This window comes from Thalia democratica, chromosome 3 (assembly GCF_965202585.1).
Source record: "Thalia democratica chromosome 3, ktThaDemo2.hap1.1, whole genome shotgun sequence".
Classification (NCBI taxonomy): Eukaryota; Metazoa; Chordata; class Thaliacea; order Salpida; family Salpidae; genus Thalia; species Thalia democratica.
This window is the reverse complement of record NC_139167.1, coordinates 56,329,423-56,355,378: the sequence shown is the minus strand read 5'-3', so window position 1 is coordinate 56,355,378 and position 25,956 is coordinate 56,329,423. Positions and strand designations below refer to the sequence as shown.

General features: G+C 26.4%; 2 protein-coding genes across 2 annotated transcripts in view; one reads left to right on the top strand and one right to left on the bottom strand.

The window, feature by feature from the left end:
- LOC145832436 (lipoxygenase homology domain-containing protein 1-like) overlaps positions 1–9,786 on the bottom strand; it is a 42,846-nt gene extending 33,060 nt beyond the window's left edge. The window contains exons 1-13 of the mRNA XM_082939752.1: positions 9,621–9,786; positions 9,317–9,406; positions 8,115–8,251; positions 7,619–7,728; positions 7,244–7,352; positions 6,063–6,183; positions 4,490–4,566; positions 3,767–3,926; positions 3,360–3,450; positions 2,779–2,896; positions 1,821–1,947; positions 1,158–1,361; positions 447–647 (exon numbers count right to left, since the gene is read on the bottom strand). Of these exons, the coding sequence (XP_082795878.1) occupies positions 447–647; positions 1,158–1,361; positions 1,821–1,947; positions 2,779–2,896; positions 3,360–3,450; positions 3,767–3,926; positions 4,490–4,566; positions 6,063–6,183; positions 7,244–7,352; positions 7,619–7,728; positions 8,115–8,251; positions 9,317–9,406; positions 9,621–9,786 (1,711 nt within the window). The remainder of the gene's footprint in view (positions 1–446; positions 648–1,157; positions 1,362–1,820; positions 1,948–2,778; positions 2,897–3,359; positions 3,451–3,766; positions 3,927–4,489; positions 4,567–6,062; positions 6,184–7,243; positions 7,353–7,618; positions 7,729–8,114; positions 8,252–9,316; positions 9,407–9,620) is intronic.
- Positions 9,787–16,227: 6,441 nt separating this feature from the next.
- On the top strand, positions 16,228–23,020 carry LOC145832435 (uncharacterized). The gene is made up of 12 exons (XM_082939751.1): positions 16,228–16,329; positions 17,210–17,417; positions 17,761–17,867; positions 17,930–18,008; positions 18,885–19,035; positions 19,707–19,866; positions 20,464–20,632; positions 20,792–20,889; positions 21,072–21,143; positions 21,629–21,784; positions 22,535–22,697; positions 22,896–23,020. The coding sequence occupies exons 1-12, from the start codon at positions 16,228–16,230 to the stop codon at positions 23,018–23,020; spliced, it is 1,590 nt and encodes a 529-aa protein (XP_082795877.1).
- The last annotated feature ends 2,936 nt before the right edge of the window (positions 23,021–25,956 follow it).

Here is a 25,956-nt window from a genome sequence, read left to right as displayed (position 1 = left end):
CCTTGTTAAATTTTATAAGCGCAACTTTTAAAAGTTATAAGATAAAAAAAAAAAAATTAATCAAAAGCAATGGTGTATTGAAATAACTGTTTATTAAACACCATTGGGTAGTCAAAATCAAATTAAAAGCACAACTTTAAACAATTGTGCCAAAAAGTACACTTTTCAAACTAAAATTACGATGCAGACAAAAAAACTGAACTTAAAAATACCAGAAAAACTGTTATTGTGCAAAATTTTTTTTAAATAGTTCTAAAAAACCTACAGTGATAACAAAATTAGTAGTGAAAAGTTTTATAAATCTTTACTAAGTCAAACTTACTGTGAAAAAGTCGAATGTGAAAAGCTATAAAAAAGCTTTTCATTTTAGTGATTTATAAAGTTTATAAACCTTTACAAAGTGAAACAAAAGCTTTATTAAAAACAAAAAAATAAACAAAAAAAACCGGTGAAAACTTGCACTGTGTACGGAATCCCGCTCCCGGTGAATTCCCTTCCGATGGGGAACTCCCTCTCAACCTTGCCATCGTCCATTTTGGCGCCAAACCACTTTTGGCAGGGCACGGTGTACACGCTGTCCATGTTCGCGTCGTCGATGACCACTTTGTCCAGGAACCAGTTCGGCTTTGCACCCGAGCTGTCGTGACCTGTACAAACATTTGATTATTTTTATTATTATTTTAAAAACATTTTAAAATTGCTTTTAACTGATATTTCAAAATGCAGTGACCTAAACTTTCAATGCTTGTTCTTTTGATTTTTCTACTTTTTTTTGTTTGATGTTTACTCTATTTCATAGTTTATTTTCGTTAACACTTTGAGTAACGAACCTAATCTCGATGTTTAACTTGATAAAACTTTAAAACGTTGACTTTTACACTCAACTTAGAGGATCTTAAATATTATTATTTTCAGTGAATGACATGACTATGCGTCGAACGATAAATATCCTTACAAATATTTTAACTACCATTTACTTTCACATTAACACCATCATTACTTTTCAATTTTTCAGTTTAAATGACAATATTAACCATAGCATAGTTTGAAAAGAGTTGTTTTTTCAAATTAGTCGTAAAATATAAAGTGAATTTTCAACAACGCTAACTGAAACGACTCAACTTTACACGAAACAAAACAACCGCAACGAAACCAACCGATCTTTATCTTTCTCAGCCTGCCCAAGTTCTTGCACTCGACTTCGAACGAGTCCTTCTTGCCCCTCTTGAACAGCTGGTTGGGGTGTTTCAGTAGCTGCACCCCGGACTCCCCCCTCTCCCCGCGCAACACGACGTGCACGTTGCTATCGCACGACGCCCTGCTCACGTCACCCGTGAACGTGTGGATGGTGTATGTGTTCACTGGTAAGTTTTTTATTCAGTTATTAAAAGCACTTTTTCTTAGCAAAGTTTATTTAATTTATCGTTTTAACTGGATTTTTTTCAACTTTTAAATAATATAAGACTATAGTACAAATATGTTATTACGGAGTAGTATATAAGTGCTCAATTTTTTTATAAAAATGGTAATATTTTTACTGATTTTTTATTTTAATTTATTGTTTACTGATTGACATTCACATTCTCATATCGATGTTTAAAGTTATTTGTAAGAGAAATTCAAACACACGTTAAATTTATGTAAAGAAAATCTAAAGCTGAAATTTTCAGTTTGTTTCAAAATTTATTAAACTCTTGAACTGTTTTCAAACACGATCTTCAGATATTTTTAAAACAAACCAAACTGATAACAAGAACAGATTTGACACTGAGTGCGTTTCACAAAGCAATGTTTTCCAACTTTAGTGTTTATCAACTTACTTTTAGAGGACAGGGCGGGATCCCTGCTTCCGAACAGATCCCTGTGAAGCTGCTTCTCGGGGCTGAGCCACTGCCCGCACGGAAAATAAACGAGATCCAGTGGCCTGGCGGTGTCGACCACAACAACCTGATGTATAAAACAACTTGACTGCCAGTAAACATTCCATAAAGTTATAAAGAAACCAACACTACTTATTTTTAAGCTTAGACAAAAGTTGAAATTCGAATAAAATATTACACTTATTACCAACACAGTCATACTCATGTTGTTAATTAACTTAAAATAACTAAAAACTAAATGTATATCAAAACACAACTAGTTAGACTTAAACTGATAGTTTAAAAATTTTCACCCTATTTAAAAGCCATGCGCTGTCGGTTGCTTAATAACAATTAATATAACTAATATAATAAGTGTTGTATATCTATTTATTTTTTAACACATTAAAGTATTAAATTAAAAATTATATACAAACAAATACCCTAACTAAAATAATTTATTTTATAACACATTAAAGTATTAAATTAAAAATTACAAATAAACAAATACCCTATTTAAAATAATTTACTTTATAACACATTAAAGTATTGAATTAAAAATTACAAACAAAAAAATACCCTATTTAAAATAATTTATATTATAACACATTAAAGTATTGAATTAAAAATTACAAACAAAAAAATACCCTATCTAAAATAATTTATATTATAACACATTAAAGTATTGAATTAAAAATTACAAACAAAAAAATACCCTATCTAAAATAATTTATATTATAACACATTAAAGTATTGAATTAAAAATTACAAACAATCAAATACCCTATTTAAAATAATTTACTTTATAACACATTAAAGTATTGAATTAAAAATTACAAACAATCAAATACCCTATCTAAAATAATTTATATTATAAAACATCCAAGTATTGAATTGAAAACTACATATTATCAAATACCCTATCAAGCAGCCACGTGTTGTCGCTCCCCTCTCCGTCCTGCTCCACCCTGATTTTCTTCACCCTTCCCACGTCGACCGTCTTCAGCCTGAACACCTGCGCCTCGCCCCGCTTGAACCTGACCACCTTCCTGTCAATTTGAAGTCGCATTTTTTTAAATTTGTACAATATTTTGTAACAACTTCTTATAAATTTGCTCGTATATGCTTTGTACAACTTGATCTGAAAACTCTTAATCAGGGTCAAGAATGTTGATCGAATTCAAATAGTTAAGTTTTTGAAACATTTTTTTTCTAAGTTTAAGTAGTATGAAGTTTCTATTTAGTTTATTATTACTTTATTTCATCTAATATTATTAATATTTTGAATTTCCCTAACTTAACAATATAACAATATATTTATCATTATTAGTATAAAATATTATTATTTTAATTTATTACTATGAGGTTAGTATAATCTTAAGCTTATTAAGATTGAGAAAACTTAACTCGAAAAGCATTAAGCTAGTTTAAATATAATAACTAGCAAATTTTCTACATATAAATATTCTGCATACAATGTTTTATCATTACTGAACAAACTTTTTACTTAGTGCCAGTTTCGGAGAGGTTCCTTTTGTGCCTTTCAAAGTTACAAACACTTTCGAATTTGTTCCCGAACCGCGTTTTTGTCCTGTTATATTATTTTTATAAATAATAACTTGTTTATAGCTAGGTAACTACTACTCATATAAATTATATGAAAAAAGTACCATTTACATTAAGCATTTAACTAAAACAAAAACTAAATAAAATAAAATTGTAAGTTAACGCAAACCTCGCAAAAGTTTGAAAAATGTTAATCAAAATTGAACTATCAAATACGAACCAGTATTGAAGGTAAACAATTCTCAAAGTTCAAAACAATATTGAAAGTTAAAGAAACCCTCTCAAAAGTTTTACTAACAAATACGATGAAAAGATTCACCAACAAATCAACAAACAAATACCAGTAACGGTGGTGATTTCGTAAGTGGTCCTTTTCTTCACCTTCCCATTGACGGCGTCCAGTTTCCTCGAAGTCTGGCAGTCTTCCTTGTACAGGGACAGCCATTTGTCGCACGGGAAAGTGTACGTTCGGTCCCTGCGCGTGTCCTCTACCATTACTTCCTGTAAAATGCTGTATTAATAAAAAAATAATAATGTAACTGATCTCAAGAAAATATAGCTTTTGCAATACATGTATGAAATATACCACTTGCTTCAAGAGTTATTAGGCTTTAATAATTTATGGACCATGAAATTAAAAAGCTTATTTAATTTAAAAAAAGGTATAAGCTACAAAAATAAACAATTAGGAATATTTTGCTTGGTTTAAATTAACGGTAGAAAACTTAAACATTATACTAAAGTTTCTTCTAGAACTACTTTCTGTAAAAGCTAACTTTAAGTTATACTCAAAAAAAACATCGTTAATACTATGTCGAAATTCTTAGTAATATCAGCTGTAAACAAAATGTTTATTTCATATTGATTTAATTCAAGATATTCTTATATACAAGTTAATTAATATCATAACGTTTCAGCACCACTGGTGTAAGGAAACACTACAACTTTAGCAAAAACTGTAAAACATACAATATAGTAATTTTGATCACTTTGCCTGTTTTAAATTAACAGTGCAAAATGCAAAGAAGTATTAATGTTCAAGGTGTTAACCAAAAAGTTCTCACCTTGAGCAACCAGCTGTCCCTCTCATCGACTCCATCGTGTTCAATCACCACTTTCTGCAACTCTCCTATGTTTGGTGCTGAAAAATTGTTGTAACTTTTCTACATTAGTTGTGGTAAAACTTAATAAATTTTTAAACAGACTTTTTTACTAAAACAAGTGCTACAACTTTAAAAGATAAAATTCGACAATATTCAATAAAGTATTTTTTAAGGTAACAAAAATATATTGACAAGAAATTCCAACACTGTAGTAATCACTAACTTTATTCTATATGTGAAGCTGTTTATCAATGAAACAATTTTATAAAAGAAAAACTTGTTATCATTTTGAAAGTCCATTAATCTTATTTTAGTATTGAAAATACCAAGTTTTACCTGTTTTAACTGGTAAGACTATAAAATATTCAAAGACTTTTGGCGATAGAGGGGTCAACGTATTTTATTCTACAAAAATAAATATTCTTACTTATATAAAAACTTTAATTGTGAAAAAAATTATAAAAGTAAAAACTTTTAAAAAATTCTTAATAATTTTTATTTAAATTTAACGTAGGGACTGCAAATTTATCATTATAAATATTCTTCGAGTTTCTTAACTCGACTAAAATTATATTTATATTTTGTATTTTGTTATAAAGACCTCAAATTTTCAGAAATGTTTCTAAATTTTCTTAAAATGTTTCTGGTCGTAAATTTTTAATAACATTAAAACGAAAGTTTAAGTTTTTTTTTTCTTTTGTAGTAAAAAATTATTTTGCGGTAGAAACATTAAATTATTTTTAAAATACTTAAAGTAAAAGTTTGTAGAACATCAGTTTATAAATGTAGAAAAAATATGGTTTTAGTGAAATCTTTTTTTATTTTTTCTTCATTAAATGGTCTTATTTTGTCTTTTCAATTCGCGAGTTTTATAGAGATCCTACAAAACTCACTGATTTTATCGCTCATATCTCGAATGTTATATTGCATCTTGTTATACAACCATATTTGCTATCAGAAACTAATGTTTGATAGCTAAGACAAAATTTTACAAGAAAATTATGAAAAGATTGTATAATATATTTTAAAGAAAATTAAAACGAAGTGAATTTTTTCATTGTTTACCTGTTGCATCGTTTAAAAATGTAACTAATAATTAAAAATCAAATTACAAAAAAAATCATCATTTAAATTAAAAATGCCAATTATTTTTCGAAATCATATAAAATATAAAACGAGAAAATCGAACTTACAGCATTGTTAACTACAAACACAAACAACGTTAGTTACTAAGGAGTGCTAACAAACAACAATAAAGAGAAACACCTTGGCTATTGTGACTACTACAAAAGAATTTACTACTAAAAAAGAACACATACGACCAGAAAAAAAAAATTAGTTCTATTTTGCAAAACGAAGCCCAATCAAAACTATTAATTATTTTGAAAGTAAATATCGGCTAGTATATACAGTTAAAAGTTAAAACTGTTCAAAAATTTACAAATTAAAAAATGACACAAGACTAAATTAAATTACTCAAATTTTAAGATTGAGTTTATAACATTTATTTTTTAATGCAAATTTAATATAAAACCTCTATGCTTGAACATGTGGCTCGTTCCCTTGGCAAATCTGAACGCTTTCGATTGGCCAGATTTCTTGAACAACCTCCATTTGTTCACTTTACCCGATCTGCCCACTATCCTCATGTACACCTTAGAATTACAACGGTATTTGTTGGTTGAATATTTAACAATTAACTCTAATGTCAAAAAATTTATTTTAAAAGTTACTGCACCAATTTAAGTTTAATACAGTGTAGTTCAGGATGAAGCATTTAATTTTTAATTTTAAACATTTAAGATGTATAAGAAACATTTTCTTAGTTATATTTCAAACCCTGCATTGCTTATATATTAAACGTTTTTGTTTTAAAAGACAATAAACATAGACCTCTAATTCAAGAGGAGAATCAATACAATTTCCTCTTTCAAAATTTAATCAGTAAACAAAGTTTCGCTCAATAAGCTCATCAGTACTTAAATTGAATTCTGGAAAGATATGTTTTAAAGGCATAGAAAATACTGGGATGTAAACAAAAAATAAATTAAACAAAAACAAATTTTTACAAAACAAATTATTATCTTACGGTTAAATATTGATTAATTTTGTAGTTTTCATAGTTTTAAAAACTGATTATTTCAATAAAACAACATTTATTTATAAAAATTTTCAAGATTAAAAAGAAAAAAAGTCAACACCTAGGTTTTTATTTTTCATATTAGATTTGATTTCAATTTTTACTTTAATTCTTTTTAACTATTACTTAGTAAGCAGCGAGTCAATTAAAATTTTAATTTTACCATTCATTACTAAAGTAATCAATATTCAACCTTGCGATCATAATTTGTTTTGTTTTCAAAAGTAAAGATCTATTTTTGTTAAATTTTAACTTTTGTGTACACACAAGTATTTTCAATGATTTTAAATATGACTTTTCAGAATTTAATTTAATTACTGATGAGCTCATTGAGCGAAACTTAATTTTCTGATTAAATTTAAAAGAATAAATTGCTTAGCTTATATATATTCACTTAAAGTAGTTTAGAACTCAAAAAATGTATTAAAAGATAAAAATAGTATTTTTAAATGTATTGTCTTTTATCATTAAACAGCTAGCAACTACTAAAATTTAACACACTTTGTAGTATTAAATAACAATTTATATAATCTAGTTTACACCAATTATAAATTTAACATACAAAAAGTTCAAACCTTAGCACTTGTTCCAGCACCAGCAATATCGGCTGTTCTGACAGTCACTTTGTACAAAATGTCCGATTTTGTTATTCGCTGTCTCAGTCTTTTCGACTGGATTATTTCCCTATAAAAAAAAACTTATGTTGATCATTTACAATAAATTTATAAGCAAAGTATATTTAAACAACTTAAGATAAAGGCTATACTAAAATGTGTAAACCAAAAAAATAAATCATTTTGTTTTAACGTTGTTGTTAACGAATTTGCTTAAGTTGTTCTATTATGAACAATTTTCAACTTACAACTGTTAACTATATATGTCTTTTTTAATTGTATTCATTTTAAATGTTTGAACATCATTAAATCATTTAATATTAACTCAAAAACAACCTTCTGTCGTCCAGTGAAAGTTCGGCGCAAGAGTAGCATCTGGTGTTGTTTATTGTGAAGCCCGCGGCACCACCTTTGGGTTTGTAAAATGCCGACCATTTATCGTGTTTCTGTGAAAAATAAGCACACTTTAATTTATCATTTACTTTTAATTCTAAATTGCCTTATAAAAATAATTTACTTTAAATAATGAAAAGCCCAAAACACAGTTTCAAGTTTAATTTTTATTTAAATAGTAAAACTAAAAAAGTGCACTTTTATCATTATAGATGTTTTAAATACGATATATTAAAAACTATTCTTTGTACTATCTAATAATTTGTTTTTTATTTGAAATTAAAAAGGTCATCCATAGTTCAAATCAACTTCGCTTTCAATTAAAGACATAAATTAACTTTTGAAGAAGAAAGACGGACGTAAAAAGTAAACAATTAATATCAACGCCAATTGAAACTTCTTACAAAAGTATTAAATTTATATTGGCAAACAAACTGACCAAAGGTGGGGCGGAAAACTTTTTGGAGAAGTAATCAACAAGATGGGGGTCGTAAAGCGCGTTGTACTGGTAACTCTTGCGGTGGATGTTGTAATACTCTGGTGGGTTTCCTGATACCTGCAGGCTGCCGCGTGCTCCTGTATCAATTATTTGTAACATAATATTATTTTAAAGATTTAATCTAGTTTTGTTGACTTGTTTAGAATTTATATTTTTTTAACACCTTTTTTATTATAATATGTTAATTGTATATTTATTTATACTTTATATCTTACATGTTTTTTTATATACAAGGGTCAAGCAAAATTCATTTACATATTAAAATTATATACTAAATTTGTATAAGGATTTTTTTAATGTTACAAAAGTTAATCATTATAAGCATTTACATAAACGTTAAACTTATTTTTATTCCTACAATAAACATTTAAATCACTAATAAGTTTTTCAGTTCATGTAATTATTTACACAATAAGCAAAGACTATTAAAAATTATACGTTTATGTTTCAAACATTCTTAAAGCAAATTTATAAATAACAGAACAAACAAGTAGTATGAGTTTGTTTGTTTTCACCTTTAAAATTAGAAATTTTTGTTAAATAGTGGTGTTCTATTGATTTAAAAAGCAAAAATATTGGATAGTTAATGTTTAAACAATTTAAAATAAGATTTTTAAACAAAACTAAAAAATTGAAAACAAAATTTTATGTAATTTTGTATATAAAGTTATAAATATGAATTATTATAAATTAGAGTATAGAATTGTACCTTATATAAAGACTTAATAACAGTTGTGAGTCATATTTTCAAACTTTTCAAAAATCGTGAAACTTAATTATTCAACAGAAATACTTTTGTAATCAAAATATCTACACTGACCAACTTTATTTTACTTAAATTTAATTACTATAAAAGCAATATACAAGATTTTATATTAAAAGTATATTTCATTTCGTTGTGCTTAAAGCTTATCAAAAAAAATTGTAAAGGTTTAAGATAATATGCCAGTATAAGCATTTTAGGCTTTAAAAAAGTAAGTTTGTTCAACTATCAAAAGTATACTATTTAGTCATACAGTTATAGAGATAAAATCATTTAGAGTAACTTGGAATTTTGTAGTTAATACTTTATTTACACCCTAAAAGCTCACCTCTAAAGCTAAGTTATATTCCTAAAAAATCTTAAAAACTAATCAACAAACTTTTGTTTGGCGGGTGAGGTACCACATTGTACTGATACCCATTGTATTTTGGCTTGCTTCTTGTGTTGTGCGGTGCTGTGCTGGGCCTATCTGTATATGTTTTAATACTATATTATTCCAATGTTTTAAAAAACTACTTTGTTGTCTAAAAAATAACATGCAAACAGATATAAAAGTAAAATGCTTATAATTAAGCATCAAACCATCTTTTAAATTAAACTTAAAATTTTATAGACAAAATTGTAGTTAAAAATCTCATGAAACAATTTACTTAATAGAACCAAACACTTTTGTAAAAACTTACGCTTCATGTAAGGATTGTGAGTGGCCAGGTTTGCCTGGGGAGGTGGCCTTGGCTGGTGCTTAACACTGACGGGTTGCCAGCCTCTGACAGGGGGATTCACCGGGGGCCTGCTGAAATCTGGTTGAAGCAGCATGGTCATCGAAGGGGATGAGTTCATATATTGCATGGCTTTTATTGAACTTTTTTATTTATGTTATATTTTTAATTACCTGCAATACTAGTAACTTTATACTAGATTTTGAGTGTGTATTAGTACAAAAATGTTGTCGTAAGAAAGAATATTTTATAAAAAGTTGTTAAAGTTTATAACATTTGTCAATGATAATACTGGTAGTTGTTGTTTAAAATTACTGTTGCATTAACCTATCTACTGAAAATTTCAATACAGTATTTATATCACTAGTTACTAGTTAGTGTAATAGATGAGCAACCTTTTTATCTTAAATGTTAAATAAAACACTTAAACTATATTCAAATGAAGTTTTTATAAAATATTTTTTATTAAGAAACTAAAAGCATTTAATTTAAGGAAAAAATTCTAAAAGCAAGCTCTGTTGTTTAAGTGAGTATCTTTTTAAACTAAAACATTGGACATTTTTATAAAGATTACTGAAAAAATGATTAGTATTATAATAAAAACTCGAATAAAAGTCTAATGATAGTAATTATTCTGTTGAACTATTTATAAAAAAGATGGCTATCCTTTTTACCTGCTAGGCTACATTTCAAACATTACTTAAAATGTTTTTTTAACTTAAAAAGCTGATAAAAATGATAGTAATGAACAAAAGTTATTACATTTATTATTATTATTAGTTATTATTATTACAACATTGTAAGTAGTACTTAAAACTAACAAAATCATTAAAACAATATATCAACTAAGTTAAAACAAGTTTTTAAACTAAAACAGTCAGTAAATTTTGGTGATTTGAAAATATCAAACTATCCAGTTGTTTAAAATAACTTGTTAAGAGCTATTTCAATTGTTGTATATAAACGTTGACACTATTTTAACTAAAACCAATCTATATATTGTTAAAAATTAAGTTCAACTAATGGTTGACTTAAAATATTCTTTAGTTGATTGATAATAAACTTGTAAAAAATTTAAGCTTCACATTAGCATAAGTTATTTTCAAAAATGAATATATTACAATTTGTTATAAAACATTACTTTGTATAAAATGTCCTTTTCTTGAAGTAGACAATTTTTGGAAAGACAGTTTTGTCTAAGAACCTTACTTCAGGCAAAGTCGTGCACTGCACATACTGTGATGTAAGCTTGTAAATATATTTATAAACATTTAATTTAAACAGTTTTATAATTACAAGACAACCCATTTAGTAATTATTATATTACAAAGAAAGTTTGTTTTTGTTTTTTTGGTTACATAAACAACTTGTGTTGTAAAGATTAAAGTATTTTATAAATTGATCTAAAATTATAGAGTAGTTTTGAAAAGGTTTTAAATAGTATGCATACAAATTTTCTACCTAAACGTGAAGTAATTTTGCCAACTTTATAATAATTTAAAAACTAAAAATGGTTTTTGAAAAATTTATTTTATTGAAACGTTTAACAACAAAATACTTTTTTTCTTTACTAATACAATTAATTTTAAATTAATAATTAATTTTCTGCGTTGGTGATAACAACTTTTATGATTATATGAAAATTTGGAGATTATATGAAAATAACAACTTTTGTATTTAAACTCTAATAAATAGTCTACTATTAAGCAAGAAATTAAAATACACAGTTAATTTAATAATGTTTTATTTTGAAGAAGATATTATTTTTTTTTAGTTTAATTCATTTTAAGACTCTATTTAAAAAAATATATAGCTTCTTTATTTTCTGTAAAAACAAACATTTTACAATTTTTTTTGTTAAAAAAATATACCATGTTACAGAATTAGAACTATTGCTATTAATTCTAAAAAAATAACTTTTTTATTTTAAAGTATCAAAAAAAAATCTAAGAAGAAAACAATTAAATTAGCTTTATGAGTTCTAACACTTTAATTATTTAATTCTGTAAAATAGGTGCAATGTTTTTTGAGCAAATATTTAAAAACATGCTTGCTTGGATAGCAACTAAAACAGCAAGCTCAAGCTAGTTAGTTTCAAAAAAGGGGAACCTAAATTTAACTTCAATCAAGTGACTGAAGAATTACAACAAGTAAATTTATAATTACTTTTGAAAAATGTTTACGTTTAATTACAGCTTTAAACAATTGTTTTCATCGTATTGTTTCAAAATATCAATTTTTAATAATTAAGCCTTTTTAAAACTTTTATTGTTTTTTTTTCAACAAAAAAATCATTTTAAATCCATAACTTTTTTTTTACTATTTTTTTTTATGGTAAAAAAAACACCAGTCTCAAACTCTACCCCTTGCAACGATAAACGTTTTCTGGATAACTATAGCTGTAACCCCTAAATCTTACAATTGGTCCGTTTTTTATACGATTTTTATTTAGATTAATTTGATTAATTTATTTCTTGTCCCATTATTTTTGGTGTTTTTTTTTTTAATCGTTTACTTATAGTTATTTATTTAACTTGATTATCTATTTGCATAAATAACTATTGAGCGTTTGAAAATTATCCTAAAACTTTTAAATTTTCTTTATTTAATATAGTTTCAACTTTTAAATACTTCTAAAATATTTAAATTTAAATTAGCTCCTTAAAAATATAAAATAAATTTGTGTAACTACTCGTTATTATTTTTTAAATGTTATCAAAAGAAATGATGTATTTAATGTTGTTAAAATTTTGTACAAAACTATGTACAGATGAAAACAGTTTTCTTTTATGCATGAAAAGTAAAAGTTCGGTGACGCAGAGCTTATAATGAAGTAATTAAAATGTGTATGAGTTTAAACCCGCTAGTTAACACTTGTAAAAAATAATTTTTGAAGCAAAAGTATTTCTAACGTTTTTTTTTAAGGTTTTGTTTTATGTAGTACTTTAAAACAAGTACTACAATGAATAATACTTTCAAAATCTACACAACTACTTAATTGGTTAGCAAGTATTTTAAAACAAATAAATTGTGGTAGGCTACTAAGTTGATAAGCGACATTGGGTTTTAAATTCAACCGAGCACTTTAGCTGTTATAAATTGGTCGCATTAAGTCATTGCACGAAATAAGCCTTCGGTTATCCAGTCGTACACTACTTGAGTACTGTTAAACGTCTTGTCTAGGACAAGCTTATAAAGTTTATAAATTAGTTTGAGTTTAATTTGTTTTGATTTATTAATTTTCAAGTTTATCGTTATCGTTTTTTATTAATATTTTAAAATGTATTTTTATATCAAATACAACTGTTAGACGTTTGTGGTTTAATATACATAGAGTTTACGGCAAAGCATAAATACTTTTAGCTATAGGTTTTATAAAGTTTACTCATGAAATTACATCATAGGTGTAAAATACATTTGCTATACTTATTGACCGTAATGTTAATGCCTATTGCTTATAAGTTACTTATGAGTTTTGAAACGCTTCTGATTTAGAAGAAACTTAAGTATTACCTTAAATTTAATTTTAAAATTTTATTAAAAGTGAAGTTTAAAAAATATTTCTAATTTATAAAAGACATTGCAACATTTTTTGATTTAATAATTTAAAAAATACAGAAAAAAAAAGTCAAATAAAAAAGTGGAATAAAAACTATCAAATCCAAAAAAAAGCACATAATAATTTTAAGTAAATTTATTTCTAAAAGTTATAAACTATAACTGAAATCATCTTTAAAAATAAAAGAATGATTAATTATACTACCAATAAAAAATATTTTTAAAATATGACAATATGTATGATTAAAGTTTAAGCTGGTCTTTAAAAAGACAGCATTCCGTACGCTTTTTTTTTTATTTGCCACTGTCTAAACATGAGAACACTTTTTTTAATTTTTAAGCTTATTCCTTAATTTAATCAATTATTATTATATTTTATTATTATTTTTTAAATTTTACAAGGCATTGTCTTGTGATTTCAAAATAAATTTGATACCTTTATTTATAAAACTTAGTTGTTATGAGCTATAGAGAAAAGTTATGTGTTTAGCTAAACTTCAATTATAAATTGACTTAGTATACTCAGTTTGTCAAACAGCTTAAACTACTTTTAAAATTGGCTGAAAGATGCTTAAAATATTTAAAATATAAACAAAAAACAAAAATATAAAAGACTTACTCAAGTTTTTAAACCACAATACTTTATAAAACTATTTTAAATTTAAAGTAAAGTCTGCAAATTTTAAAATTGTGTACTTAAAATTATCGTTATAGTTATTCTGTTGAAAATCAGTTTTTAAAATCTATGGTTTATAATTTATTAGATCTATAGTAAAAGTATAAAACAAAAGCTTTGAATTTTTTTGTGTTCGAATAAAAAAGTATTGTAAAATACGGTCCACGGGTAAGATCTAGCACTACAAGTTTTTTATTTCGCGAAAACCTTATTAGTTTAAAAATAAAACATTAAAACATGTTTAGTAATACTTAAATAAACTAAAAAGCTGTACTCCTTATTTCGTTGCCAAGCCGTCAAAAATAGGTGATTCACAAGCAACTGTTCGTTCTTAGTATAGATGAACGTTACACGACAGCCTGCGAAAGTCTATGTCTGGTAATTCGGACTCCAAAATCTTCATGATCACTTACTAAAAAAATGTTACTAGTTTAAAATGTTTTCTTACAATAAGTTTGAACGTTTATAAACTTTCAAAACTATTAAAAAAGCTTTTAAAAATATTTAAATTGAAATTTTTATTTTTTTATTAAAGACAGTGAAATTAATGTTAATTTTTTCTCTACTAACAATTATTAATTTGCTGTCTGAACAAGTAGTTCACATTTATCTTGGACACCGGTGAAAAACGGTACAATTAGGTCAATTAAACTACTACATAGTAGATAACTCAAAATTTTAATAGTTTATAATTGTTAGCACATTCTATGTTAATCACCTTTTCCGCTGTAGATGCTCTTTTCGCAACATTGGTAACTGCTTTTGTCTTAATGATATATATATTTTTTTAATTTAATTATTGACTATTGTAGTCATTTAATTGACCTAGTTATATGAGAAGCTTTTATAATTTGTTAACCTAAACTTGAACTGTGTAAACAAAAAGTGTTTGATTATCAAATGTACAGAGTTGTGTCTTTATTTGTTTAATTACTTGACCTATTTATTTGTTGTTCATTGCACTCAGTTTAACTGTTGGTTTTGCGTTGATACCCTACTTTTTATTTCTGTTGTTCTCATAAGTAACTTATTAGTTTAAAAAAAGTTTATTTTAGTAAAAAGTGTGTTTTTGTTATACTGCAGTACGTTTTTGTTGAAATGCAGTGAAAAAATAATAATGCGTTTATAAAAAAAAAAAACTTTGGAGTACTCTAATATTATTTTGATAAAACTATAATAGGTTTGTGATTTTATTAACAAAAAAGCATATAGATATAATTAATACAGTTGTAAGTTAACATACCTACAAGTTAAAGTAATTAAGTTGAATTATATAAAAAAAAAGCTTAAAATTAACTAGTTGTAATTAAAAAATACACATAGATAATTTAATTGAAATATAGAACATAAATAAGTAATCAAATGTATTATTACTATATAAATACATCAAGTTTTAAATTTCTGACTATTTTGTTTTGTAAATCTGATTGAGTAGTATAGCACTTATAAAAATAAGACGAAAAAAATTCATTAATTTTTAAGTATTTTTGTTTTTGTTTTAATATCTTATGGTTCAAAACGGTTAAAAATTTTAATAAAATGGCTAACTACTTAAAGTCAAACATATTTAAAAGATTTGTTTTTCACATCACAAATAACTACTTCATTGATAATTGAAACTAGTGAAATAAAAAAAAAGAACATTTAGTTAATAAAGTTTTTTACTTTTACTTGAAGTTTTTAACATTGTTGATTTTTATTCTAAAGAGTTTATTATATATCTTTAGCCAAAGAGTTTAATATTATATTATAACACTAGTCTAAAGTAAAGCTTTTAAAGTTGATATTAGATAGAAGCATACTAGTTACTTTTATTATATATAATAGTTTGCGATATTTCTGATAGTTTAAAACTAGTTCTAAAATCAGAAAAATCATAAGCCAAAAAACTACAACGGGTTAAACGGTTTTCACTAAACGTTTTAAAACATTTGTTCATAATAATAAATTTTAACAAACTTAATTATTTTTAATATTTTGTTCGTTTGTTTCAACCCAAATCATAGATTTTTTGCACATATTTGTTATAAAACTTAGTTTTACCTAAACTAAGATTTAATATAATCAGTACAAAATGCAAAATTAATTATTACTAACTATATATATTTCACAAAATAACGTATGAAACAGAAGCTTCGAGACTTTCCAAGCAACCTCATTGATATATATAATTTATTTAAATTATTAAATTTTTTTTACTTATAAATATTTCAAATTAAAATATTTTTTAAAAAAAAAAAAAAAAACTTTTACAAAGCTACTTTTGTACAATGTAAATACAACTAGGTTTGATTTTTTTGTTTAAGAAAAAGTATTTACAGTTACAAAAATATTACCATGGTGTTGAAAAGCAGAATAGCCGATTTTGACATACCAAACGCGTCTGCGTCAAATTACTTTTTGCAGCTTTTTGAAAAAGGTGGGAACTCTACTGCATTCGTGAGTTTTTGTAAGATATAAGATGTAAAAGTTTTTTTTATGAAGTATTTCTAAAATATTTTATTTTTCGGTTTTAAAATTTTTCTATAGCCGTTTTACAATTTTGTTTTAGTTTAATTGTTTTAAGCTTAGAGTATTTTAGTTTAAGTATTTAGTATTTCATAACTATAGTAAATACTTAAAAATAGTACTACATGTACTTTTATAAGTTTTTATGCATATTTTAGAAGTAAATTAAACCATTTATATATAATTTTTGAGCAATAAATGTAAATCTATTTTTTATAAGTAAAACATAAAAATACTGTTAAACCAAACTTGTCAATAAAATTGTTTAAAAGCTTCTTTTTTTTTTCTTACTATTATATAAACAACAAATATGAATAAATCTATACGTTAAACCATAGTAGCCACAATAATAATGTTTGCTTAGTAAACTGAACACAAAATTTTTTTGTTTTAAAATTAGAATGCCGAGTAAACTTTTTAAGTGATTGTAAGATTTTTATGCATATTTAAGTTATAAATAGAACCTTTTTATAAAAATTGTAAGCAATAAAAACAAATCAAACTATTTTTACAAGCAAATCATCAAAATGCAATTAAACCAAAACTGTCAATAAAAAAAATATATTTAAAAACTTCTTTTTTTCTTACTCTTATACACATTACATGTTTAAATTAGTATACTTTTCGAAAAAGGTTTGTCAGAATTCTAATGTTACTAAACCAACTGAACACTTTTTACTCAATAAGCTTTTGTTTTAAAATTAGAATATCGAGCAATGTTTGTAATTAACTGCATAACTGTTGGACTGACAAAAACCTTCGAACAGGTAGAAACTTTGCACACATATATGAGCAATATGCATTCGAACAGGTAGAAACTTGGTCGGGCGCGGAACTGACGTGCGCGAACGTGGTGGGAAAAGTCCGGAAGCTCGCCAGCGCCCTCGCCAAGCGCGGCTTGATGCGCCAGCAAGTGGTGGCGGTGTGCCTGCAGAACACGAGCTACTACCCGGTGGTGATGCTGGCGGTGAACGCCTGCAACGCCACAGTGTCCCCGTGCAACCCCAACCTCACAGAGTGTGAGTGTGCAGATAAATATTTTTCTCCTCTGAGAAAATACTGTGTTTTTTTTCAATTTTTTTGGCAAACTAAGTTTCGCTGTAAAAAACTATAAATTCTGAAAAATTATATTTAAAAGTATGAAAGCTTGGTTTTTTCTTAAGCAACGAGTTAAAATACTGAGAAATAAAACAAATACAAAACTATATGACACAAATTATTATCTTAAGGAAAAAGCTAATTTCTATTTAGTATTACTTTTCAATGTGAGTATGCAGTTTTTGTAAATAGCTAAATGTCTCACTTTTAAGATGCTGTGATTTAATATTTTTTAAATTAATTCATTATGTTTTTTATTTTCAGATGAACTAGCAAACCAGTTCAAAGTGTGCAGGCCTGCGTACATCATAGCTGATTACAAGCAAATGGAGAAAGTCAAGAAAGTTGCAGATCAAACGGAGTCTGTCAAGGTTTGGAAGTTTGTCGTCAACTATTACAATTTTTAATTTTTAACTTGCAAAATTAATTGCAGGGAATTTTTACTTTGAAACAAAAGCACGCTAGTTCTGATGACACTATATTTAATATGATCGAAAACGACGACGGTTCAGGTAATGTTTCAAAGTATCATTTTGAAAACTTGACTTTTTACAGTCGTCAAAAACAAAGCTGAAATTATTAATCTCTAGTTTTTTATCTTCATTTTAACTAAGTGTATTTTAGACTTTTTTCCTTATGTTTTCTTAAAACTAAAGTTATTAAAAACTTTAATACAACATAGCATTAAACTAAATGTTGACTTTAAGCTTTTTTTTTATCATTCATAGTAACTGTAGTACAGGTGTATGTTATAATTTAACTGAATACAACTGCAAGCATCAATAGTAATATTATTCTAAACATTAAAACTTTGATAACATAAAAGTTTCAAGCAGTTGCAACAATAAGAGTCTTAATTGATTAATTTAAAACACTACACAGTTTTTTTTTAGAGGTCTATATTATATTTTTTTTAGTATAACTTATAATTTAAATAAATTAATTAATATTACAAACAATCACATTAATATCTAAAATAAGTTAAAATATATTATTATAGAAGTAAAAATTACTTGGTTTTCTTTTCATCCATTATCAAAAAACCTTGTGAATATGTAAAAAAAAAACATAATTTTTAGTTTTTATTTTGAACCATGAAACTTCCGTTTTCAAACATTAACCTTAAATCAACAAAATGCAGTGGGAAAACCATAATTTGTTATACGATATGAAGTGTTTAATAGTTTAACTGTTTGACTAATATGAACGAAGTTTAAAAAAATTGACAAAGAAAGATTATAAAAAGCTGCATAAGTTTTGAAGTTGTAAGTATTTTTAGTGTATTGTAGCAATAAGTAGCTTTTAAAAATTCAAAAACAAGTATCGAAACATTTATATTGCAAAAATTTCACAAAAACCCACTTCAAACTTGTTAATTCACTGTTCAGATTTCAACCCGAACTTGGACGTTAACCCGTCGGAAGATGTCGCGATTCTTCCATTCTCCAGTGGAACGACAGGCCTGCCGAAAGGCGTCATGCTCACTCACAGAAACATCATCGCGGCTATTTCTTATTTGAAGTCATTTGAAAACTTTCAGTATAAAAAATCTAGTTTATGCAGTAAAACAATGTTTCAACTGGCGAGTTTAAAACAAATTTGAAAGATTAATCTATTTAAGAAGGAGATTGAGAATCAAAATTATAATCATAATTGTATATTTTTTACATAAATTTTAAAATACTTGTCAATTTTATCATTTTTATTTTTACAGATTTACATTTTAGAAATCCGCTTTACGATGATACAGTGTAATTGTGTTTCTTAAAATGATAAAGTTTTGTTTTTGTAAAACAATGATTTTATTAGTTCATTGGTTTAATGTCAAAACATAAACTTAAACTTAAAAACAAATTGCTGTAACAAAAAGCTTAAAAACTAAAAAATAAAGTATATTTCTATATTTCTACAAATTTGCACTTTAGATTTTATAAAAAAATTTGGTTTTAATTTAAATAAATTAAATCGTGCCTCACAGCACATAATAGATACAAACAACGCTCATGTTTTTAAGAGTTTTTATTGTACTAAAGTTTATTAAGATTTAAGTACTTTACTTTATTTTATCAGCTTAATGTTTTAAAATATTAATTAGTTATAAATTTGCAAGTTAAAATTTATAAAACAAATATTTTAGCCGTTCGACAATAACTTCAATAATAGGCAATTTATAAAAAACGCGTTATTGATAAAAGTCTTAAATATTTTAGTGTGGGACAACAAGAACAGTATGGAGTTCATTGCCACGTGCTGCCACTATTTCACGCTTACGGAATACTATTCATGCTGCTGCATGCTGGAAAGAGGCCTTTTGTCGTAATGGATAGGTTTCGAGTCGGGGAATTTTGTCACGCTGTTGAAAAGTACAAGGTTTGTTTCCGTAAAAAAAAAAAACATTTTATTTTATTTGGTAATTGTAAAGTGTTAAAACCAAATTAGTTTTGACAACTTTATAAACTTATTGAAATATACAATGATATGTAATATTACACCATTTTTTATGTTTTTTTAACAGCTTTATCATAGTAGTGTTTTTTACATTTGGTAGTTTATAATTACTGAAGAAAAGTAGAAAGGCTTAGGAAAAACTAATGTTTTTGTTTAAAGCGAAGATGAATAATACATGAATTAGTAGCCTTAAACAAAACCTTAAACATTTTTGTATATAAAAAGAATATTTTCAACTCGTCTTTCAAAATTTCAAGATATAAGAAAATATATTTTCATAAAATTATCACACTTTACTACAAAGTTTGTGATTTTTTAAGTAAAAAATCGATACCTACCTAACTTTTTAGGATATATTTTATCTTAGAGTATGTGTTATAATTAGTCTACTTACTTACCAAAAGAATGTATGACATGTGTATTTGAATTGTTTTTATTCTTTTTTTTCGTTAGAATAATAGTAGTAGTAAGTACTTTAATGATTTTGCTTTAAAATATCTTTAAACTTTTGTATATCAGGTGACTTCGGTAACGGCTGTACCGTTAGTCTTGACCAGGTTGAGTAAGGACGAAACTGTGGAAAGTTTTGATCTGTCATCTTTGAAAGAAATATTCAGCGCTGCGGCGCCACTGAGTGCAGATGTGGAGAAAAAAGTTGGGGAAAAACTTAATGTAAAAGTTTTGCAAGGTGCTACTTGAAATTTTAGTATAAATAAAGTGCTTGTATGTTTTTTAAACTATAGTACATTGTGTTAGCATTGAAAGAGTATTTTGATTTTCTAGTTTACTTTAAAAACAATGTTGATTTATATAGAAGTATGCATAAAAAACTTTTTCCTTTATATAGTATTGGGATTATCAGAGTGTTGGTTGGTTACAAGCTCAAGCTACGTAGATTGTCCAATGGGCTCCATCGGTGTAGTGGTTCCCAATTCAAAACTAAAAGTCTGTTTTTGTATTTAAGTATAAGCAAAAGTATTGAAGAAAGTTTGATCATCTCCCAAAAACAAAGACTTCGATTTTGTTTGAAACAACAAATTATTAAGTCTTTATTTTGAAAAAGTTTCAATCTTTTTAATATATTTACAACTGTTAATTTTAGCAGTATTTAAAACACAAACTCACAGATTGTGAATCCTGATAACGGTCAGGAACTGGGGCCTAATGAAAGAGGGGAAATTTGCATCACCGGTCCACAAGTTCGTGTTAATAATCGAAAATGTTAAAACTATTTTTGATAAATATTTATAATAAACTCTTATAAATTGTTTTTATAACTTTTAATTTAGTTAAGCTTGAGGCTATATGTATTTTGTTAATAAAACCTAAGTTGTGTAAACATAACGACTTTAATTAAACTGTTTCGTTGTTTTCATAAACTATTTTATAAGTTTTACGTATTTTTTATTTATTTAATTTTAGTTGCATTGTAATTAGAAGTACTTATGTATTGATAAATACCCTTTGCTTTATTATTATTACTTTTACGTTGATAAAATTTTCACTATATAAGCTAGATTTGAAATTTTATTTTTATAGTCAACTTTAATTTGATAGTTTTCAAGAAAACCGCGAAAAGCCTTATGTAACCTATATGACAACAGCAATAAGCAAAACATTTTTTCGAGCTTGTTCATATATGTGTTCTACAAGATACTTTTTTTTCTAAAATATGTATGATTAGGTAATGAAAGGCTACTTTGAAAACGACGAAAAGAACAAAGAAGCTTTCGACGAGCAAGGCTGGCTGAAGACGGGAGACATCGGGTATTACACGGAGGGAGAGTTTTTTTTCCTGGTCGATAGAATCAAAGAAATCATCAAGTATAATGGCTTTCAGGTGTTTTATCGTGTTTTTGTCAAGCAAATGTATTGAAAAATTTATTTTTGTAGAAAATACAGAAAATCTTTAACAATTTTTTATCATTATTCTCACTTAATGTTCTAACTTAATTCATGTTTTCAAATTTTTTTTTACTGAGTTAGTAACTAAATGAAAGTTTATAAACAAAAATTATTACAGGTATAACTAAAAACTATTTCTTAACTTACTATAAGTTAAACAGCTAATTTAATTATAAATGTTCAAATAAAATATTTCATTCCTACCCGGTTTCAGTGAGAAAATTCCGAACTATTTTTTCACTGAAACCGGTTAGGAAATGAAAATATTTTTCACATTTATTGTTATATTTAAATAATATGTGTTGACATTGTAAGTTATAGACACAATAAATATTTCTTAGAAATAAGAATAGCTTTTAACAAAATTCGTTGTAATATTTAGATATTTTTCAGTGTAACGTTGTCCATCTTTGCTAAACTTTCTAAACAAACTATTTTTTGATAACTTTATAACCACAAATAGTAAGCAAATAACCATATCTTGTTGCTTTTGTAACAGAAAATGGAACAGCATTCAAAAACTATAAAATTGGAAATAAAAACATGTTACTTGAACTAAACTAAATAACAACCGAGGCTGTTTTTTTACTAATTGTTACTTAACTTGCTTGTAAAAAAAATTTTGCTTCAAAAACTCGGCAATCTTTAGAAGCAAGTACGTGCTTAAAACTAACACCGCAACCAGGTGGCTCCGGCCGAACTGGAGAACATATTACTCTCACACGAGGGGGTTTCCGATTGCGGAGTGGTGGGAGTTCCCGATTCCGATTCTGGGGAATTACCTAGAGCGTACGTTGTGAGGAGCGATGAAAACTTGACGGCGGGGGAGCTTCACAAACACGTCAATGGTCAGTTTGTATTTTTTTCCAATATCTTTTTTTTTTTTTAGCTTTATAATATTTTAGTATGTTTTGACGGTTTTTATTAGTAAAAAAGAGCTATTTAATTCTGGAACTTACAATTTTTTCTAAAGTTTGTTTTATGGTATTTTTATGATTAAATCACTAAGTTTTAGAGATTTTTTTTTAAAGTAGTAAATTTAACAGAGCAAGTAATCAGTTATAAACGTTTACGGGGCGGAATATTTTTTATAAATTCAATTCCAAGAAGTCCTGCTGGTAAAATACTCAGAAGAAAATTAAAGTTGCTAAAAGAAGGTTCAAAAATTTAAAGTTGTGTTGTTTATTCTGGTACTAATTTCTTTTCTGTAATGAAAATAGTTTACTTCTGAGTTTTTTTTAGATATTTTTCTACTATACCTTTTTTTTTAAATACAAAAGTAATCTATTTTTAAGAAATTATTTATAGTTTTTGAAATTTTTATTTTTGATAAGTTTTTAGAATAACTTCTACTTGCTTCAGATAAATGTATATTTTAAAATTGAAAACATATATTGAATATAACTTTAATCGGGTTTGTTTACTTTATCTTAGTTGTTTGTCAAACTCAAAAAACTTTTTAAAATATAAATCATGTTATGTAAAATTCGTGTACAATAATTACAGGCTTTTGATTTCGTTTAGTTTAAAATAAATCATTACCGAAAGGTTTGTAATTTTTGTGAAACGCATAACATTATAAATTTGGTTCAATTTTTCTTAACTTAAAACAGCTGGAAAAGTTGGTTTTGAAACTACTTTTAAATTTGATAAAAATATGATAAACTAATTGTAATTATAATTAAGTAATTACATTGAACATTTTTTAAAAGTGAAGTAGTTCATACACAATGCATAATAGTCATTTGTTTACATCGAATGGCATTTTATAATGGAAAGTTTAATCAAATTAGTAAAGGTTTCCTTTTGAAAAGGAGAAACTTATATATTAATACTTTATTTATTCTCAATTAAACTCATTTTAAATATATTATATTTGACTTCCAGGGATGTCCAAGCTAAAGGTGAAAAATTCTATGTAACAATTTAAACAATTTTTTTTTGTTATTTTTTAGCAAATAAGAAAAAGTGAATCTATAAACACTGTTTTAGTGAACAATCAAAGTTTAATTTTTTTCCCTTTTCTTCTTCTTTTAGTTGTCGCTTAGGAAACTAGTCAAATTAGCCTAGACAAGACTTTAACGTTAATACTTCATAAAGTTATGATGTGACTAGAGTTTCCTAAACTTTTTTTCAAAAGGCCTCTTTAAAAAAATAAAAAAGTTATGGACCCTCCGACCAGATTTCTCAGAAAATTACCATCAAATGTGCCTAATAACTTATTTTTGCTATTCATCATCAATTGCAGAATATCTAGTGTAAGTTTCAAATTATGGCCTTGTGGTTCCCTCTTTTGCAACTTATGGCCCCCTAAATATCTGAATTTTTCTACAATATATGCATAAGTGTTTCAAAACTGCCATTAAATAAGCCTAAAAACTTTTTTTTTGCTGTTCACCATGAACTCCAGAGTATCTAGTGTAAGTTTCAAATTATGACTTAAACAAAACAACTATTACATCACTGTAGATCGCAACAATACAACTATCACATCACAGTAGGTATAATGATACAACTATAACACCATTGTAGATCGCAACAATACAACTATCACATCACAGTAGACTGCAAACAATACAACTATCACATCACAGTAGACTGCAAACAATACAACTATCACATCACAGTAGACTGTAAACAACACAACTATCACATCACAGTAGACTGTAAACAATACAACTATAACATCACAGCAAACTGCAAACAACACAACTATCACATCACAGTAGACCTCAAACAACACATCTATCACATCACAGTATATCGCAATGATACAACTATCACATCACAGTAGACTGCAAACAATACAACTATCACATCACAGTAGACTGTAAACAACACAACTATCACATCACAGTAGACTGCAAACAACACAACTATCACATCACAGTATATCGCAATGATACAACTATCACATCACAGTAGACTGCAAACAATACAACTATCACATCACAGTAGATAGTAACAATACATCTATCACATCACAGTAGACTGCAAACAACACAACTATCACATCACAGTATATCGCAATGATACAACTATCACATCACAGTAGATATTAACAATACAACTATCACATCACAGTAGATCACAACAGTACACTTATCACATTACAGTAGACTAAAAAAACACAACTATCACATCACAGTATATCGCAATGATACAACTATCACATTACAGTAGATAGTAACAATACAACTATCACATCACAGTATATCACAACACTACAACTATCACATCACAGTAGGTTGCAACAATAAAACTATCACATCACAGTTGATCGCAATGATACAACTATCACATCACAGTAGACCTCAACACTACAATTATTACAGAAAAGGTAATTTATAATCTAAAACAACTTTTGAAGCAACGTACAAACGACGTAGCATTGATTTAAAAATTAACAATTGTTTTTACAATCTCCAAAATAAAATTTAAAGTAAACTGAATTTAGTCCAAGTAGAGAAAAATTAACAGACAAATTAGTGTTTGACAATTCATATTTTTAAATATATCATAAAACTTTAATTTTAATTAATATCAATTATTTTTAACTTTAAAAATATTTAAAAAAAACGACTTTTTACCGTATAGTATTGAACATATTACAACAATCGGTATAATCATAACCTAAAACTTAAAAAGATCTCGAATTTACGCATAGACCAACTATAAGTCTACAAATATTTATAACTGTCGTCCGCAACACTATTGAGCTACAATTATCACATCGATATTGTTTAACTACTTAAGAAATCGAGCTTTGACTTTAAGACTCAGTACTTTTTAGAGTTGTCTTACGTTTACATAAACTCTTTTCTAAATTTAATGGCGAATTTGAAGTAATCAATTGAAGGCCATCACTCTAAGTAGCATTTTCAATATTTTTTATCTACGTATTTGTATCGTTGCGATCTATTGTGATTTTATAGTCGTATGGTTGATATCTACTGTGATGTGACAGTTGTATTGTTGAGATATACTGTGATGTGATAGTTGTAGTGTTGCGGTGTACTGTGATGTGATAGTTGTATCATTGTGATCTACTGTGATGTGATAGTTGTGTTGTTGCGATCCACTGTGATGAGATAGTTGCATCGCTGC